A 16995-nucleotide genomic window follows, 5' to 3' on the forward strand; every position below is an offset into this window, starting at 1 on the left:
AAACCCTGTCAGGTCTGCTTGATCACCTTCCAAATAAATCACTGTTTTTCCCTCTTGTTACTACTGGTAGGCTGTGGCTATTTAACTGTTAAGAGCTGCCTGAAGGTAAGTCAGGAGACCACAGACTCAGGAGCAAGTTGGAGAATGTGTTTTGAATTTCCTTTTATTTGACTAAGAGGATTTAGAGTCCCAAAGGGATGGAGATCCATGGGTCATCTCCTGTTGATTCTTATATAGAAAGAGCTGTTTCTCTTCTGGGGACACCCTGTCCCCTTGCCAGCGTGAGGAAGATTCCCCAGTTTGAGACAGAGCTGCTAAGAGATGGAACAGGGGCCACCTATCCCAGTCCTCTGTTACATTGTCTGTTCTTCTCATGGGTGGGGATGAGATAGGATGTGTCCCTAAACAGATGTCTCCTCCTCACCCAGAGATGGTTCTCTTTCTGCTACAGACTAGGGAACTCAGATTATTTCTCTCTTCCTATTATTTGTTTCCTACCCTCAGAAAGAGAGATTTGTGAAACTACTGGACCAGCTGCATAACTCACTGAGGATTGACCTTTCTACCTACAGGGTGAGTAAAGACATGACTGTGAGATGGAATAACAGATAATATCAAGCTCTGTCTAGAGAGACCATAGTCCAATCTTGGCTATAAAGATTAAAGGCAAGGAAAATTGATCCCTGTCATCACACCTACGTACATGGCCAGTGCCACTGACGTCTGTGGTTCTCCAAACTCCAAAGACCATGCAGTGTGTAAATAGCAGGTGTGGCTGTTTTTTATAGGCAGTTGGCTTTCCAACCATACTGATGTTACTGTAACAGACTCTGATGACATTCTCATTAGGGGTCTCCTGAGGATAATCTCTTCCAGAAATGCCCCTTTAAAAATTAGATACTTATATTTCTTTTTTGTATTTTTTCATGCTCCTTATTTTTAAGGGAAGTATGAGACTCTGGCTAAGGGGCAAGTGATTTGTAGCAGGGGTCATGTCCATCCCTAGAATGGAGGGAAGAAATAGATAGACTAAGAGGGTGGGTACCAGGGACAGGGCAGGACAGGAAAATGGGCAGTTTCCCAATTCTTCCTAAGTTAGATCTTCTTAGAATGGCTTTGTTACTTGCTTTAAAGTGTTGTGAATTTCCAGAACAGGCAATATAACCACATTAAAAAGTAAGTTTAAAAATAACCTCAAAGTCAAAAAGAAGTGGAGTTTTAATTATCTGCAATTTCAGTGTCCTCCATTTGCATGAATAATGGAGAGTTGACTGTATATCTTATATTTGGTATATAAGTAGCCATTTGAAGGTTTAAAAAAGCAACCCTTAAAATGGAGAGTGGCTCAACATCTCCCTTCAGCTCTCCTTGGCAGCTTCCTCCTAAAACTCATGCCAAGGGGAATGAAGTGAGGCATGGTGGGAAGGTCCTAAGGAACTCACTCCAAAGCAGTTCTGCTCAGAGCTCTGCCATCTTCTGGCTCTGGAGGGAAGGTGGAATAGCTGGCGTCCCTTGCTTTGATTACTATATATCCTTGATCTCAGTCTGGTCTGTATTGTGGCTCCACTTATATTCCAGAATATACAGTTACATTGTAACTGTTGAAGAACAAACTGTTTGGGTGTAAGAATCTTACCCAGGAAAAATGTGTATATATAAATGTGTGTGTGTGTCTCTGTTTCCATTTGTGCAAATGCTCACACATTGCATGGGAAGTAGGGTTGCTGTAGGAAGCGTTGCTTACTGGGCTGGGGATTATTAACCCCTGCTTTTGGCAAGGGGCTGTCTGTGTCAATAGAAAAGAGAGGGAGACCTGTAGTTTTACAGCTTTTTTGTTCAGCTCAACTGGGGAAAATCCCAGCGGGTAGCAGTTAAGGAAGCTTTTTATTTCATTGCTTTTGACAGGGAAGGCTTTCATATTTCTTTTCCTTTCTTAAATTTGCAACAGAATAATTTCCCTGCTGGAAGCCCTGAGCGGCTTCAGGACTTGAAGTCAACAGTGGATTTGCTGACCAGCATTACTTTCTTCAGAATGAAGGTAAGACATAAACAGGGCCAGATGGTGATGGACTGGGCACCTGGCCACAGGAACATGGAGAATAAGAATCACTGGGCACAATCTGAGGCTATAGTATTCATCACCTCTAAGTCCACATTGCCATACACCTGTTCCCTGGGTTACATCTGAGAAGACCGTGGATCAAAAGGGATGGGCTGGGCGGTTCTCCCAATCAGATATTCTAGCAATTTCATCCTCAGGCAAGGCCCAAGGACTCATCAAGAGATGATGGGATCTGGAGTAGTTCAAGGGGAATTCTAGGAGGAGATCCCACTCAGGTGAGCAGGACCAGGGGCCCATATTTCTTTTATTAATTGACAGGTGCAAGAACTGCAGAGCCCTCCAAGAGCCAGCCAGGTGGTAAAGGATTGTGTCAAGGCCTGTTTGAACTCCACATATGAGTATATCTTCAACAACTGCCATGACCTATACAGTCGCCAGTACCAGCTGGTAAGAGGTTCAGGATCAGGTGGGACCAACTGTCAGTGGCTCTTGGATCCCCGGTTTTCCTTTACTGTGGTTATGGTGGAAGGGAGCTCAGGACAAAGTCCTTGATGTTCTTGAGGGTGAGTAAAGTAGAGTGAGGACCTTCTAGACCATGTGAGACATTTGTGAATTGATAGGGACCATTGGACAAGATGTGACATAACTGAGTTGAGCACAAGTTAGTAAGTTTTAGTTTGGTGCTAAAGTAAATAACCAAAATTTGGGCAGTTTTAGGGGGTGAGTAAGTGAATTCTCAGTCCATCTCTGAGTCTTTTTTCTCTCCCAAGCTTAATTTGTTCCACGCTGGCTTCCTCTGAGATCCATAGTTGTCTGTCTGAACTACCAGCTTGTGGAAATTTAACTTTTCCCTCTGACACTTCTCTCTGCACTGCATGATCTTCTGAGATTTATTCAACCTTAGGTTGTTTCCATGTCTTGGCTCTTATGAATAATGCTACAATAAACATGGAGGTACTGATAACTCTTTGAGATAGTTATTTCATTTTCTTTGAATATATACCTAGAAGTGGGATGGCTGGATCATAGAGTAGTTTTCTTTTTAATTTTTTGAGGAACCTCCATACTGTTTTCCATAGTGGCTCTACCAGTTTACATTTCCTGCCAGCAGTGCACCAGGATTCCCTTTTCTCCATATCCTGGACAGCATTTGTTATCTCTTACCTTTTGGAAAATACTCATTCTGACAGTTGTAAGGTGACATCCCTTTGTGGTTTTTATTTGCATTTTCCTGATGTTTAGTGATATTAAATACTTCTTCGTGTATTTGCTGGGCATTTGTTGTTGTTTGTTTGTTTGTTTGTTTGAGAGAGAAAGAGCTAAGCAGGGAACCCGATTCAGGGTTTGATCCCAGGACCCTGAGATCATGACCTGAGCCGAACTCAGACAACCGACTGAGCCATCCAGGCACCCCTTGCTGCTAGACATTTGTATGTCTTCTTTGGAGAAATGTCTATTCAAGTCTTCTCCCTATTTTTTAATCAGATTTTTTTGTTTGCTATTGAGTTATATGAGTTCCTTATATTTTGGATATTAATCCCTTACCAGATATAAAGTTGGCAAATGTTTTCTCCCATTCTGTAGGTTGCCTTTTCATTTTGTGGGGTTTTTTGGGGGGGGGGGTTGTGCTACAGAAACTTTTTAGTTTGATGTAGTTCCACTTATTGATTTTTGCTTTTGATGTTCATACTTTGGTGTCATATCCAAAAAATCATTGCCAAGACCGTTGTCAAGGAGCTTTTTTCCTGTGTTTTCTTCTGGGAGTTTTATGTTTTCAAGTCTTGTATTTAAGTCCTTAATCCATTTTGAGTTAGTTTTTGTTAGTGGTATAAGATAGGGGTCCAGGTTCATTCTTTTGCATATGAATATCCAGTTATCCCAACACCATTTATTGAAGAGACTATCTGATCCCCATTGAGTATTCTTGGCTCATAAAGACCGTTTCTTATACAGCTAGGCAAATAGCTTCCTAGATACAGTCTTCCTCCTAATAGCATTCATGAGATTAAGGGAAGTCCTTAACCCACTGAAGGTTGGACCCACTTGCATGCTAGGTCTGTGCAGTAGCTCCTGCAGAACTTGAAGGAGCTTCTCAGAGCTGAGATGTGTATCTCTAAGTGTGATGATGTAGGGGAAGTGTCAGAGGAGACTGCCACTGGGGGGGTCACAAGGAACTAGACCTATTTAGTGAGGCTGGAGGGGGAAACTTACTTAGGCTGAGGAGTCACTGTACTCATAGCTACTGAGAGAATGAGGAGGGGTGGGGGGAAGGCATCCTTATGTCTCCTAGACTGACAAAGCTTATCATATTAGTGCCCTGGAGCTGGGGAGAGAAGTTCTCTGGGATGGACTCTTTGTGTATAAGGACCTCCCAACAGTCACCCCTCTGACAGAACATGGGCAGTCTTGTGGAAGATAGGCTCTAGGAGAAGAAGAATACCTGATTCTAGAGGAGAGGGTATGGGGAGGGGAAGAGAAAGAGGAAGAATGGAGACATTGTCCATATTCTACTCTGACTCTCACTGTCTCCTCTGGAACAAGAAACAGGAACTACCTCCAGAGGAACAAGGACCCAGCATTCGAAACCTGGATTTTTGGCCCAAACTCATCACGCTCATTGTGTCCATTATAGAAGAAGATAAGAATTCCTACACACTCGTTCTGAACCAGTGCGTATCAACCCACTTGGTCCTGTGTGGTTGGTGGTTGGCTTGTCCATCTGTCTAACAGCCTCTTTCTTTCCTATCTCTGTGTGTTTGCAGTGCCACCTCTTCCTCCTGTACGTCCGTCTGTCCCTCTGTTCTTTGTATCTGTCTGAGTAACTGTTTCTGGAGACATGTGTGGAAACATAATGGGGGGCCCTACCCAGACTGAGCCAGCCTCCCTGGAATGAGAGGCCCCTGGGAATGGCTGCCATAGGAGTCCCAGGGGATCCAGAGACCATGTGTGTATGTGTCTGTCCACTGTGAATAAAGTGGGCTGATGCCCTCCTCCTTGCACTTTCTCATCCACCTTCTTTAGCCTGGGCCTGCCTTCTAGCCTCATCCCTTCTCTTCTGGGCCTCACCTCCCTGCCTTCTGGGCATCCTCTTCCCTGGGCCCACCTTGCCTGAGGGGATCCTCTGCCCCCACTTATCCTCCCACTCGCTCCTGGGTCCCTTTCTCCAGATTGAGCCTAGTCCTGTTTCCTAGGCTTCTCCTCTCTTCAGTCCGACCTCCAAGAGATTAGGCACATTATCTTTGGAATCAAATCAAATAGCTCTTGCTTTGTTCTCTGACTGTGGCTTCTTCCGTCATCCAGGTTTCCTCAGGAGTTGAATGTGGGAAAAGTCAGCGCAGAAGTGATGTGGCAGCTCTTTGCCCAAGACATGAAATATGCACTGGAGGGTAAGGGTGTGCCCAAGGCAGTGGGCTGTAGGCCCCTAGCCCAAGCACCTTGTTTGCTGTCCTTTTCCTCTCCCAACAATTACAAGTTCTGGGTGAATGGTATTATGGGAAACTAGAGGGATTCTAGGCCGACATGTCAGGAGTCCTTAGGTAGGCAGGTTCAGCCAAAGTAATAATGGAAATGGCTGTGTAGATGTGGAGTTCCCCTTCCAGCTTTAGAGCAAGTGCCTGTTTAAGACTTTCCCTAGCCCAAAGATCAACTCATCCCATGCTGGGTCTTCTCAAGTGGCCCCCTTCCTGGAGTATGGTCTTGTGAAGTTTAGCTTTACAGTTTTAAAGAATCATAGAACCTTAAATACACAGATAAGATTATTTTCTATTAGAGACTGCCTAGCCTGGCTTTCCTTAAAAGCTGCTCTGAAAAATCCAGAAAGATACTTCTTCTCTCCCTTCTCCTATAAAGCAGTGTCACAGACAAATTATTATTCATCTTGTTCATTCAGCTTTTTCTTTTATTCATTTCCTGCTTTGGTTCACAAAGATATCACTGTCTGCCTGTATCCAACCTTCCCACTTGTACCCTTCTGTGTTTACTTATTTAGCTGCCATTCCTGTTGTTTATATACGTTAGTTTGTCTCCTCAGTCTGTGCAAGTGGACCTACAAGGAAAGGGAGCAGTCTGAGGCAAGGACAAATCAGAGTCTGGATCTGTTATTTTGGTGGAGTGGCAGGGAAAGTGGGTAGCCCTCACTTAAACTCTTGAGGTTTAGGAACAGTAAGTTTTGAGGTTGAAGGAAATCTTGAAGATCTGTGTAAAGTTTGAGATAGCTAGAGACTGTACATGCACATTCTGTAATTCTGTCCCAGAGCAGTGGCTGCCTCTTGCCCACACTGGCTCAAGCTTGGGGCTGTAGTCTAGGCCTTAGCCTTTCAGGCCAGTGAGGAAGTCACCTGTTCCCTCTCCAGGTAGCACTCAGCAAGCCTAATGGGGGNAGGGGGGGGGGGGGGAGTATGGTCCAAGTTCTTGAAGAATCCCAGCTCTGATGGGTTTCAGGGGGTGGGGGAAGATAAATACTTGTGAAAAGTGAATCAGTTTCACAAGAGGGATAGTATGAGGTGGGGCAGAGGTTTTCAAACAGAGGTATCTTAGGAGCTGAGTGAAAAGGAAATATCCAGGTAGGGGGAGAGGGTTGATGGGCTCCAGGCCTTTCACCTGGTGCCAGTTAAGTTCTGCTTTTATCAATCTTATATGGGGTTCTAGGTGAGATTTCTTTTGAAAGGGGAGTTCTGCTAATGTTTACAACAAACACAAAAGGATTGAAAACTGCTTTAAGAGAAAGAAATAATGCTGACCTGGTTTCAAATCTCACTTTCACCACCTAATCAGCAGTGTGTTCTTAGCCCAATTTTTGTGAGCTCGCCTTTTCATATCCGTAAAATGGGAGTGATAATAGCATCTGTTTCATTGAGCTAATGAAGTAATGTGCAACATGCTTGGCATACTGCTTGGCATTTACTCGGCACTGAATAAATCTTATTAAGGACAATAAGAAACCCCACAGGCTCATTAGCAGAGATGCAGTGTGAGCAAAGTAGCATTTTTTTTTTTTTTTGAGAGCAAGAGAGCGAGAGGGAGAGCTTGTGAGTGGGTGGGGAGTGGGGGGAGAAAGAGAATCTTTTTTTTTTTTTTTAATTTTTATTTATTTATTTGACAGAGATAGAGACAGCCAGCGAGAGAGGGAACACAAGCAGGGGGAGTGGGAGAGGAAGAAGCAGGCCCATAGTGGAGGAGCCTGATGTGGGGCTGGATCCCACAACGCCGGGATCACGCCCTGAGCCGAAGGCAGACGCCTAACCGCTGTGCCACCCAGGCGCCCCGAGAAAGAGAATCTTAAGCAGGTTCCACACCTAGTGCAGAGTCTGATGCTGGGCTCGATTTCATGACCCTGAGATCATGACCTGAGCTAAAACCAAGAGTCAGACAGTTAACCAGCTGAGTCACGCAGGAGCCCTGGGAAGTAGCATTTTATTAAAATTTAAATTCAATTAGCCAGGGGCGCCTGGGTGGCACAGCTCTGCCTTCGGCTCAGGGCGTGATCCCGGCGTTACGGGATCGAGCCCCACATCAGGCTCCTCCGCTATGAGCCTGCTTCTTCCTCTCTCACTCCCCCTGCTTGTGTTCCCTCTCTCGCTGGCTGTCTCTATCTCTGTCAAATAAATAAATAAAATCTTTAAAAAAAAATAAAAATAAATAAATTCAATTAGCCAAAGTATAGTACATCATTAGTTTTTGATATAATGTTCATTGATTCGTAAGTTGAGTATATCACCCAGCATTTTTTTTTTTAAATCACCCAGCATTTTTAAAAGATTTCACATCAGGGGAAAATGGGGCAGCTAGAACAAGAAGAGACTAGAAGCGGGGACTGAAGATGATGATGTAGTAATTAGGGCTGAGGGGATGGGGTTAGAGCAAAGAATTGGAGAGGGAAGAATGGGTTTTGATAGTCACTGGAAGGAAGTTGTAACAGGACTTCATGACTGTCAGAATGTGGAGGGCAAGACAAGGGGAGGAGTTTGGAGACCTGGATGATAAAAGGATAGTGTTGATTCCAACTGTGAAAATGTTATCATTCACCCATTTTTTAAAGTCAGTTTTATTGAGATATAATTTACATACATAAAATAAAAACATTCTGAGAGTATAATCTGATGAGTTTGACAAATACACACACTTGGGTAAGCACTATCCTAATTAAAATATAGAACAAAGTTTCTTCATGCCCATTTGCAGTAGATCCTCAGCCCATTCACTAAGTGCTTTTTAAGCATTTTCTTTATGTGAGGCACTGTGCTAATTGTTGGAACCCCAATGAGATGAATGAGGCATAGACCCAGCCCTCTGAGAAGCTCACACACCAGTCTAGACAACAGACATATAAATTGGCCGTTCCAGTTCAAAGTTATAAGTGCCACAAAACGGATAAGGATAGGGTGCTGAGAGGAGAACAGTGCAATCTACACCTGGGAAGGCTTCTAGGACCAAGAAAAGGACCTGGGAACACTTCCTGGAGGAGGTGATATACAACTGAAACCTGAAGGATGGTAGGACTTAGCTAGTGGGAAAGGGAGGTAGTAGTGATGGGAAAGGGAGACAGAACATTTTAGGTAGAGTATGTTCAGAGATATGGGGTCTAGAAAGACATGTCATGCTTGGGGAACTGGAAGCAGTAGTTCAGTGTGACTAGCAGGTTAGAGTGTAGGGGGAAGAGATAAATAGGAGATGAAGATAGAAAAGTAGGGCAACCAGATCATAAAGGAGGTGGTAAGCCATGTTTAAGCTTTTGGACTCCAACCTAAGGCAGTTTAGAGCCACTGAACAGCAATCCCATGTTAAGCAAGAGATTGACATGATCAGGTGTATAACGTGGAGAGGCCACTCACTGTGGCTATGGTGTGGAAAATGGTTTGGAGTAGGAAAGACCAGGTTGGAGACTATTGTAGTAATCCAGGTTAAAGATGGTGGGAACAAGACCTAGGCAGATGACTGTGTAAAAGAAATGGATAGATGCCAGACAAATTTTGGAGGTGAAATCAATAGGGATTGGTGATTTTACTGGATGTGAATAAAGAGGAAGAAGGAAGACTTGAGAATGATGCTCAGCATTGAACAAGAGGCTATGATTAGTGTGTGTACTCAGTTCAGCTTCAGCTGGAGATGTTAAATGGCAAAAGATGGGGACTAGAGTTAAATTCTGGCAAAGCAAGATGTTCCATCAAAGCCTTAGACAGACAATACCAGAACCAAAGAGAGATTTGGGGGAGATAGCAGCAAGCTGGATAATTGAAATCATGAGGTTGAAAGAACTCTTCGAAGATGAAAGATGCATGGAAGGAGGAATGTGGAAATCAGGGGCAGAAGATTTAGAGACTTGATTGGCCCTTTTGAGAGATTAACCATCCCTGTACTTCTACCCCCCAACAACAACCTCAAGCAACTTTACTGGCACATGACTCCACGGGACTTCTTAGAGTAAAGTTTGACCAGTGTTTCAGCAGTCATCCTGTTCATTCTGTACCACAGAAGTTAATATAGAAATTGAGGTTTGGGACCAGAGTACAGATAATGGATTGACAGAGAAAGGGAGAATTATAGAAATACAGTAACTTGAAGGTCCCTAGAAGAAAGCAGTTAGGGAGTTTTGGAGTGATGGAGCAGTACGCCCTCCACTTCTAGTGGGTTACTGAACAGGAAGGAAGGAGAGCCCTCCTCATGGTACCTTTTTATGTCACTAGGTTCATGGACTGGTTTAAGGATAGCAGAGTGTGGGGCGGAAGAGAACAGGCAAGCCCTGAGAAGTCTCTTTGAAGTCCCCTGAGGTGGTGCTACCCGCCGTGCCAGGAGATGAAATTTCCTGGGACTGGGGGCCTTTTGAGGCTGAATCCCAGGCTCCCATTTCCTCCTCAAGTGTCTGTTGTACTACCTCACAAGAGCCAGCTACCCAGATTGCATTTCTGCCTTAATGTGGAGGAGCATCACCCACAGAAATTCTAAGTTGAGCCGTAGAGGTCACAAGGACCCTGACCTTCCTTTCTCTATTGCTCAGTACTCTTCCCCATTTGCGTGCTTTTTCCATTATATTACATGTAAGCACACAGTTGGCTTTTATCCTTTCAAATTAATGCTTTATCTATAAAGGGGATGGATGAAGAGAACCTGTGGTTGTAGCCAGTGCTCCAGGCATTCTGGGCAGAGGTGATGTTTGTCTTGGATTCTCCAGAAGGCTCTGGAGATCCAGCTAGATGACCTTTAGAGTCCATAATAAGCATCCCATTTTTTACAACGTGATAGCCCTTTCATCTGGCTGTGTTTCCATGGTTTCCAAACTGACTATTCTTATTTGCATACTTCTTGGAGAGTTCATTTTCTCAGTGTCTCAGCTGTGTTCTGGAGCACGTCAGTTTACCTCAAGATGCTGTTACACTCTGGCTGCTTAACTGCTCTATCAGCTTGGGCCCACTTTGGTTTTCCCTGTCTCTGTGTAGTTGTCATTGACTCATTCATGCCATGTATAGCTGTTCATCGCTACATCTAAGCCCATCTGAGGGAATGGCCCAGCTACTAGGATTAGAGAAGTCCTAGGAAACCTCCATCCCTCTCTAGTCCTGGGCAGTCTCCCCACTAATCAGCATTAGCACCCACATCCCTTTCTCCTCGTCTTGACCAGAGGCCAGTATCTCAGTTGACACTTCCAGAAGCTAGAGCAAGAAGACTATTGACCCTATCTAGGAGTTTGGCTTAGTCCCTAAAAGAAGATTTGGGCCAGGCTCTTGGAAAGCAGAGTACTGGTAGGGGAAGATGGTTGTGAGGAAGTGGTTGGGAGTCACCCTTGTTCTAAGACATCTGGCAGAGCTGCCTGACCAGATCTGCTGCTTTGGGAAAGCTCAGGAACCATGGCCTCTACTGCTGGGACCTGACTCAGCCTCCTTCCCCACCACTAGAGCATGAGAAAGACCGGCTGTGTAAGAGTGCTGACTACATGAACCTACACTTCAAGGTGAAGTGGCTCCACAATGAATATGTGCGAGATCTGCCTGCCCTCCAGGGACAGGTGCCTGAGTACCCAGTGTAAGTCATCATGTGGGCACTACACAGGGAAGGGAAGGGGAATCCCCCTTAGGGGGTGGGCAGGACCTGTGTCTTCAGTTCAGTTTAGCAAGCCAGTCTTGAGACTGCCAATTCTGGTCTCTGTTGTAGAAAGAGAAAAACATCAAACTGTGCCCTATCTTTCTGAAGATCCTAGTCTGGGGGAGCTGTTAGGCACATGGCATATGCCAGCCACTGGCTCCAATCCCCAATTCTCCTGCCTGGCTGTAGGTGGTTTGAGCAGTTTGTCCTGCAGTGGCTGGATGAAAATGAGGATGTGTCCCTGGAATTCCTGCGTGGGGCCCTGGAACGAGATAAGAAGGATGGGGTAAGTTGGAGGCTTGGACTGCACAGGGGTTAGGCCAGGTCTCCCAGCAATTAGCTGCTAGCAAAAGTTCCAGGGCTTTAGTTTCTTCCCTGTGGAGTTCATAAAGAGGACTTTTGAGGGCCAAAGAGCCACCCCTGCTGGGCAGAGCCCTTTTGAACTGTACACACTTGGGAAATGGTAGTGGCTGGAGATGACGATCCTGTTGTTGGCCTTCCTTAGTTCCAGCAGACATCAGAGCATGCACTCTTTTCCTGCTCTGTGGTGGACGTCTTCACACAGCTCAACCAGAGCTTCGAGATCATCCGGAAGCTGGAATGCCCAGACCCCAACATCCTTGCCCACTACATGAGGAGATTTGCTAAGGTGACCATGACCCTCCCTTGTCCCTTCCATTCACCTTTGCCATGCTCACAGCCTCATGACAGGCCCGAGCTCAGTTCCTCTCTGTGGTGGCCTTCAGGTAAAGTCTGGCTTCACCCCATTCTCATTTGCTTGTGCCTGGGGGAGACTGGTGGGTTTATCTTGGTGCTGTTCTAGTTTGAGAGGGAACTTGTCCCTTACTGTGAGATTCCCCTGTACCTTCCTGTTGTTGTTGTTCTGGGATGACAGATATGACCTCAGGCAAGATCCCTGTAGGGAGAGCTAAAGGTTCCCTCTCCTTTCCTTTTCTCTCTCTTTTTTCCTCCCCAGACCATCGGGAAGGTGCTGATGCAGTATGCAAACATCTTATCAAAGAGCTTCCCAGATTACTGCACAAAGGAGAAAATGGTGAGGGTCAGGCCCTGGGACCCTAGAGAAGAGAGTGGAAGACATTTGAATCCTTGCTTTTGAGGCTATCCTCAGAGCTGAGGGTGGGGGTGATGCTCCTGACTTGATTCCTAGTAGGGCTTCTCTTGAGATTATGACACAAAATAATAAGAACTTGACTAGGAGTTCCTCTGAGCCTCCATTTGGTATTTTATTTTCTACTAAGCTAGAGCTTTACTTAATCTTTCTTTTTTAATTAAAAAAATTTTAAAAAAAACATTCAAAGAGTTAAAGGGATAATACCATGAACACCTGAGGCCCACCACCCAGCTTTAAAACAGAAACATTTGCTCCTAGTCTTCATTCAAGGAGAACTGTCTGAATTGGTTCCAGATCTCAGTGCTTAGGAAGAGATGCATATAATATGTGTTGTAAATTCTCTGTGGTTTTTGGAGTAGTGTGAGAGAGGTACCTAGGCTGATAGGTCCTATCCTGAAAGGAGTCCAGACTCAACAGCTCCATCTGTCCCCAAAGCCCTGCATCCTGATGAACAACATGCAGCAACTGAGGGTCCAGCTGGAGAAAATGTTTGAGGCCATGGGAGGCAAGGAGGTAAGTCTCAGGGTGTGGGGTTGCTGCATTTTCCCTTTGTTCCTGAGCTCCCTGGCCATAGAACTCTACCCTCTCCTGACTAGGTATACACCAGCAATTTAGCTTAGGGTCTGGGCTGGTTTAAGCTGAGGGATTTAAGTAGGCATTTAAGTAAAGGCCCTTTGAGGGAGGAGTTAGGGGCACAGGAGGGGAGAAAAATATACAAAATCCAGCTCAGCCAAGCACACTTTCTGTGGATACAGTTGGACCCTGAAGCTGCAGACAGTTTGAAGGAGCTGCAGGTGAAACTGAATACAGTTCTGGATGAGCTCAGCATGGTATTTGGAAACAGGTCAGTGGTTCCAAACACACAGCCGTAAGAGCCAGGTATGGCCCCTGGCCAATTCCAAAGCTCCTGCCCCACACCCTCCACCCAGCTGCCAGTGTGTGGATCTTCCCTCTCATCCTGTTGGCTGTCCCTGTTGGAGCTGCACCAGGAGTATGCTGGAGTGGGACTGAATACCTGGTGCTACTCCAAGGACAGTGTGTGTTGGGGCAGGGGAGGGCTGCATTGCGGGCACATGTGTAGTTTTCAGGTGCGGATTGATGAGTGTGTTCGACAAATGGCTGACATCCTGGGCCAGGTGCGGGGCCCAGGGAATGCATCCCCCAACGCCAGGGCCTCAGTGGCTCAGGATGCAGACAGTGTGCTCCGGCCTCTCATGGACTTCCTGGATGGCAAGTGAGTACGGCATTCGACTGTCCTGTGGGACAGGCGGGGCAGAGGCAGTGAGATGGAGAAGCCCCTCAGGGAAGGGGACTCTCAAACTCTCACTCCAGTCTTACCTGTTACGTGGGCCTACAGCCTCACACTCTTTGCCACTGTGTGTGAGAAGACAGTCCTGAAGCGTGTACTGAAGGAGCTCTGGCGGGTGGTAATGAACACAATGGAAAGAATGATTGTTCTGCCCCCACTCACTGACCAAACGGTAAGGACACTCCCCTTCCACTTTCTCCTGCTGTCTCCCCTATCTTGCTTCACACTTCTTGATCGAGTTTGGAGTTCTCTGCTTTTGACCGATCCCCTCTCTGCCCAGGGCACCCAGCTGATCTTCACTGCTGCCAAGGAGCTGAGCCATCTTTCCAAACTCAAGGTACTTTGGATGTATGGGGTCCTTCTGAGGCTGGGGGGTGACAGGGTACCAGGAGGAAGGAAATTTGAGCTTTGGAGACAGAAGAGGAAAGAGAATGAGAGGAACGTGTAGAGTGAGCTGGCAGGTGGGGGAAAAACTGTCATGATAGCCCCAAGCTGTCCTGATGCTGTTGCTTTCTCTGGGTTTCCAGGACCACATGGTACGAGAGGAAACCCGGAGTCTCACTCCAAAGCAATGTGCCGTCCTTGACCTCGCTCTGGACACCATCAAGGTGGAGACCTCCCCCTTCTCCAGTCATACTACCCTACCTCAGTCACACTACCTTATGGCCCTGGCATTCCACGCTGCCAGACTAATGTCCACTGGTCTCTTGCCACCCCACATCCAGAAGGGAGTGATTTTTTTATGTCTGTTTCTTTCTCTGCTATGTCCATATTTCTGCTTGGGAGCAACCAAAAGTTACCTCCTTTATGGTCCCAGATGACTTACCACAGACCCAGAGCACTTATTCCTGGGTTTTGAGTACAGTTCAGTTTACTTAGTTCCTTATTGCCATTCCTGATTATTTCCCAGTGGGAATTAATCTTCCAGATCCTCATACCCCAGATCTGGCAGAAATTTCCTTCTTCCACTTATGTATAAATTCATTTTGGTTTTCTACTACCCATTCCTTCATTCAACCAGGCAACATATGCACACGGCACTGTGCACTGTGAAGGATACAGAGAGAATCCGATATAGTTCCTAGCTTTAAGATGCTTATAATTTGGTAAGGCTGTAATAAGGCAGGTACACATGAGCCGTGATGCTGGGCACTTGGGAGAGTTATGTTATAGGTATAATGTTCTCTGAGAGTTCAGAGGGGTAAAAGAGCACTTCTGGCTACTCTCTCTGCCTGAAATGCTTCTATTCCATATTTTTGCTTGTCTGGATAGATCCATACTTCAAAGACCACATCCAGGAATGTGGCCCTTCCTTACTGCTCCTATCCAAATACTCTTTACCTGAGAGATTCTGACTCCCTGTGGTATTCCTGATCTTATTGTTTATTGAAAGGCTTATTGCCCTCATCATCCTCTTCTGGCATCTTCATTGAGCTTCTGCTCAGATGTGATTTCTCTGAGGACAGTGTGGAAAGCTGCCACTCTGTAAGAGGAGGAGGCTATAGCAGGTATTCTTTTGTCTTTCAGCAATACTTCCATGCAGGAGGTAATGGGCTGAAGAAAACCTTCCTGGAGAAGAGCCCAGATCTGCAGTCCCTACGCTATGCCCTGTCTCTGTACACACAGACCACAGACACACTCATCAAAACGTTTGTGCGCTCACAGACTGCCCAGGGTAAGGCCTAAGAGCTTTGGGTCCCTATCTCCGCTCCTTGATACATTTCTGCCTCTAGAAATCAGGAAAATCACAGGGACCTGGGAAATGTGCCTGAGATTCTTTTCCCAGTCATTGCCTGGCTAGTGCATGTTTATCAAGGAGTGTACCCTGTCTATCAGGAAGTATCTGTCAGGAAGCCTTGAAAATGAGTGGTTGAGACGCTCATGAAAACTTATAGCTTTGGGAATCTTGTTGGAAGTTGTCCTAGGAAGAGAAAGCAAAAGACTACAGACTATCTAGTGTGGATGAGGGAAAAGACTAGGAGAGGCAAACTATGGGAGCAGTTGAAGAGAAGATGTGGATCATGGGGCTCTGTGCGTAGCTGAGGTTCCAGCCTCATGGGTGATGCTAATGTATAGGGACCCAGGTGGTGGTTTTCTCCCAGTGACTTCCAGTCCTCAGAATCCCACCCTGTCTTTAGGCAGGCCTCTCTATAACAAAACACACCTACCTAGATATGGTTCAAACTCAAATTCTGCCCCTAGCCATGGAGCAGGGCCCTCCCAGGAAAGACTTTCAGGCACATTTGTTATTTCTTCTTCCGGGGAAACCGGGTGTGATGCCTGGAGGAGTGAATCTGATGGCGGGAGCGGAAGGTTTTAGGCCTTCCTGAGCTGTGGATTCAGAGCACAGAGCTGACCTGACGGGGAAGAGGGATCTAAGCAGTTAGACTAGAGTTGATAGAAGATGAAAAGATGCAAGGGACTTGCGGTACTGCTCCGTTTTCCACATCTGTTCTTATTTCAAGTCCAGTATGGGAAGAAGAGAGAGCCAAGAAGTTATGAGCCTTGCTCAAGGGGACAGGGAGATGTTTTATGGAGCTGTACATGGAAAGACCTGTAACATCAGGGGAGGATCTGAGTTGATCCAGAAAGGCTTTTTAGAAATCCTGAGCTTTAGGCTAGATGTAAAGATGAGGAAAGGCTGAAATGGGCACATACGTGGTAAGAGCAAGGGTGGTTACTGCAGGGAGGATCAAGTGTGTGTGTGTGTACCTTTTGTACCCATTGCTTTATCATTTAAGGTCTAGGAAATTAGAGCCTATAACATCTCTCTTTCCTGGGCTGATGGTCTTGAATCCTTCTGTCTGTATGTTCTTTTGCTTTTCCCCATAATCTGGTTGATCTTTGACCCATGAAGTCTAATTTGGAGCATTGGGGGCATTGACCCCAGCTTTTTGACTTCTCTCTCCACCTCATCTCTGTGCTCCTTCAAGATATGTGTAGAGTTGCTCCAAATGGCTGTTAACTCCTTAGACCTCTAACTGATTCTTCTTTCTCTGTCCTGCTGCTGCTACTACTTCTTGACTTGCCTGTTCTCACTCAGTGCATGATGGGAAAGGTATTAGGTTTACGGCTAATGAGGACATTCGGCCGGAAAAGGGTATGTTGTATACCTTGCATGCGTGAATCTAACATAGGCTAACACTGTTCCCTATGAACTAGAATGAGCTGCTTAGGCTGGCGATAGGGGAGCCGTGTGTCAAAGTTCGGAAGCTCTATCCCAAGTCTTAGAGTTGAGCAATGTATTCATACAGTCTGAGATGGAGTTGACAATAGTTCTGTCCTCAGGATTCCCCCACCCCTCCACTTGAGGACAAAGAAGTTTTATCTGGGGTGCAGGGTACCAGTATTTTCTCAAAATAGTGAAACCTCTGCTGAGGGGAGCCTACAAACTGGCCAGAGATTGGGACGGGGAAG

General features: G+C 45.9%; 1 protein-coding gene across 6 annotated transcripts in view; it reads left to right on the forward strand.

Annotated features, from left to right (window-relative positions):
• UNC13B (unc-13 homolog B) overlaps positions 1–16995 on the forward strand; it is a 220767-nt gene that overhangs the window by 201061 nt on the left and 2711 nt on the right. For 4 of the 6 annotated variants that reach the window (XM_002929194.4, XM_034664078.1, XM_019809871.2 and 1 more), the window contains 16 exons: positions 505–573; positions 1949–2038; positions 2381–2509; positions 4604–4731; positions 5363–5448; positions 10951–11077; positions 11327–11423; positions 11643–11786; positions 12114–12191; positions 12705–12782; positions 13025–13113; positions 13351–13503; positions 13627–13750; positions 13859–13915; positions 14106–14186; positions 15106–15253. In XM_002929194.4, the coding sequence (XP_002929240.2) occupies positions 505–573; positions 1949–2038; positions 2381–2509; positions 4604–4731; positions 5363–5448; positions 10951–11077; positions 11327–11423; positions 11643–11786; positions 12114–12191; positions 12705–12782; positions 13025–13113; positions 13351–13503; positions 13627–13750; positions 13859–13915; positions 14106–14186; positions 15106–15253 (1678 nt within the window). Of the gene's footprint in view, positions 1–504; positions 574–1948; positions 2039–2380; positions 2510–4603; positions 4732–5362; positions 5449–10950; positions 11078–11326; positions 11424–11642; positions 11787–12113; positions 12192–12704; positions 12783–13024; positions 13114–13350; positions 13504–13626; positions 13751–13858; positions 13916–14105; positions 14187–15105; positions 15254–16621; positions 16679–16995 lie in introns of all 6 variants that reach the window. The other 2 variants (XM_019809869.2, XM_019809870.2) reach the window with 1 other exon arrangement.

The sequence above is a fragment of the Ailuropoda melanoleuca genome, chromosome 7 (genome assembly GCF_002007445.2).
Source record: "Ailuropoda melanoleuca isolate Jingjing chromosome 7, ASM200744v2, whole genome shotgun sequence".
In the NCBI taxonomy this organism is placed as follows: Eukaryota; Metazoa; Chordata; class Mammalia; order Carnivora; family Ursidae; genus Ailuropoda; species Ailuropoda melanoleuca.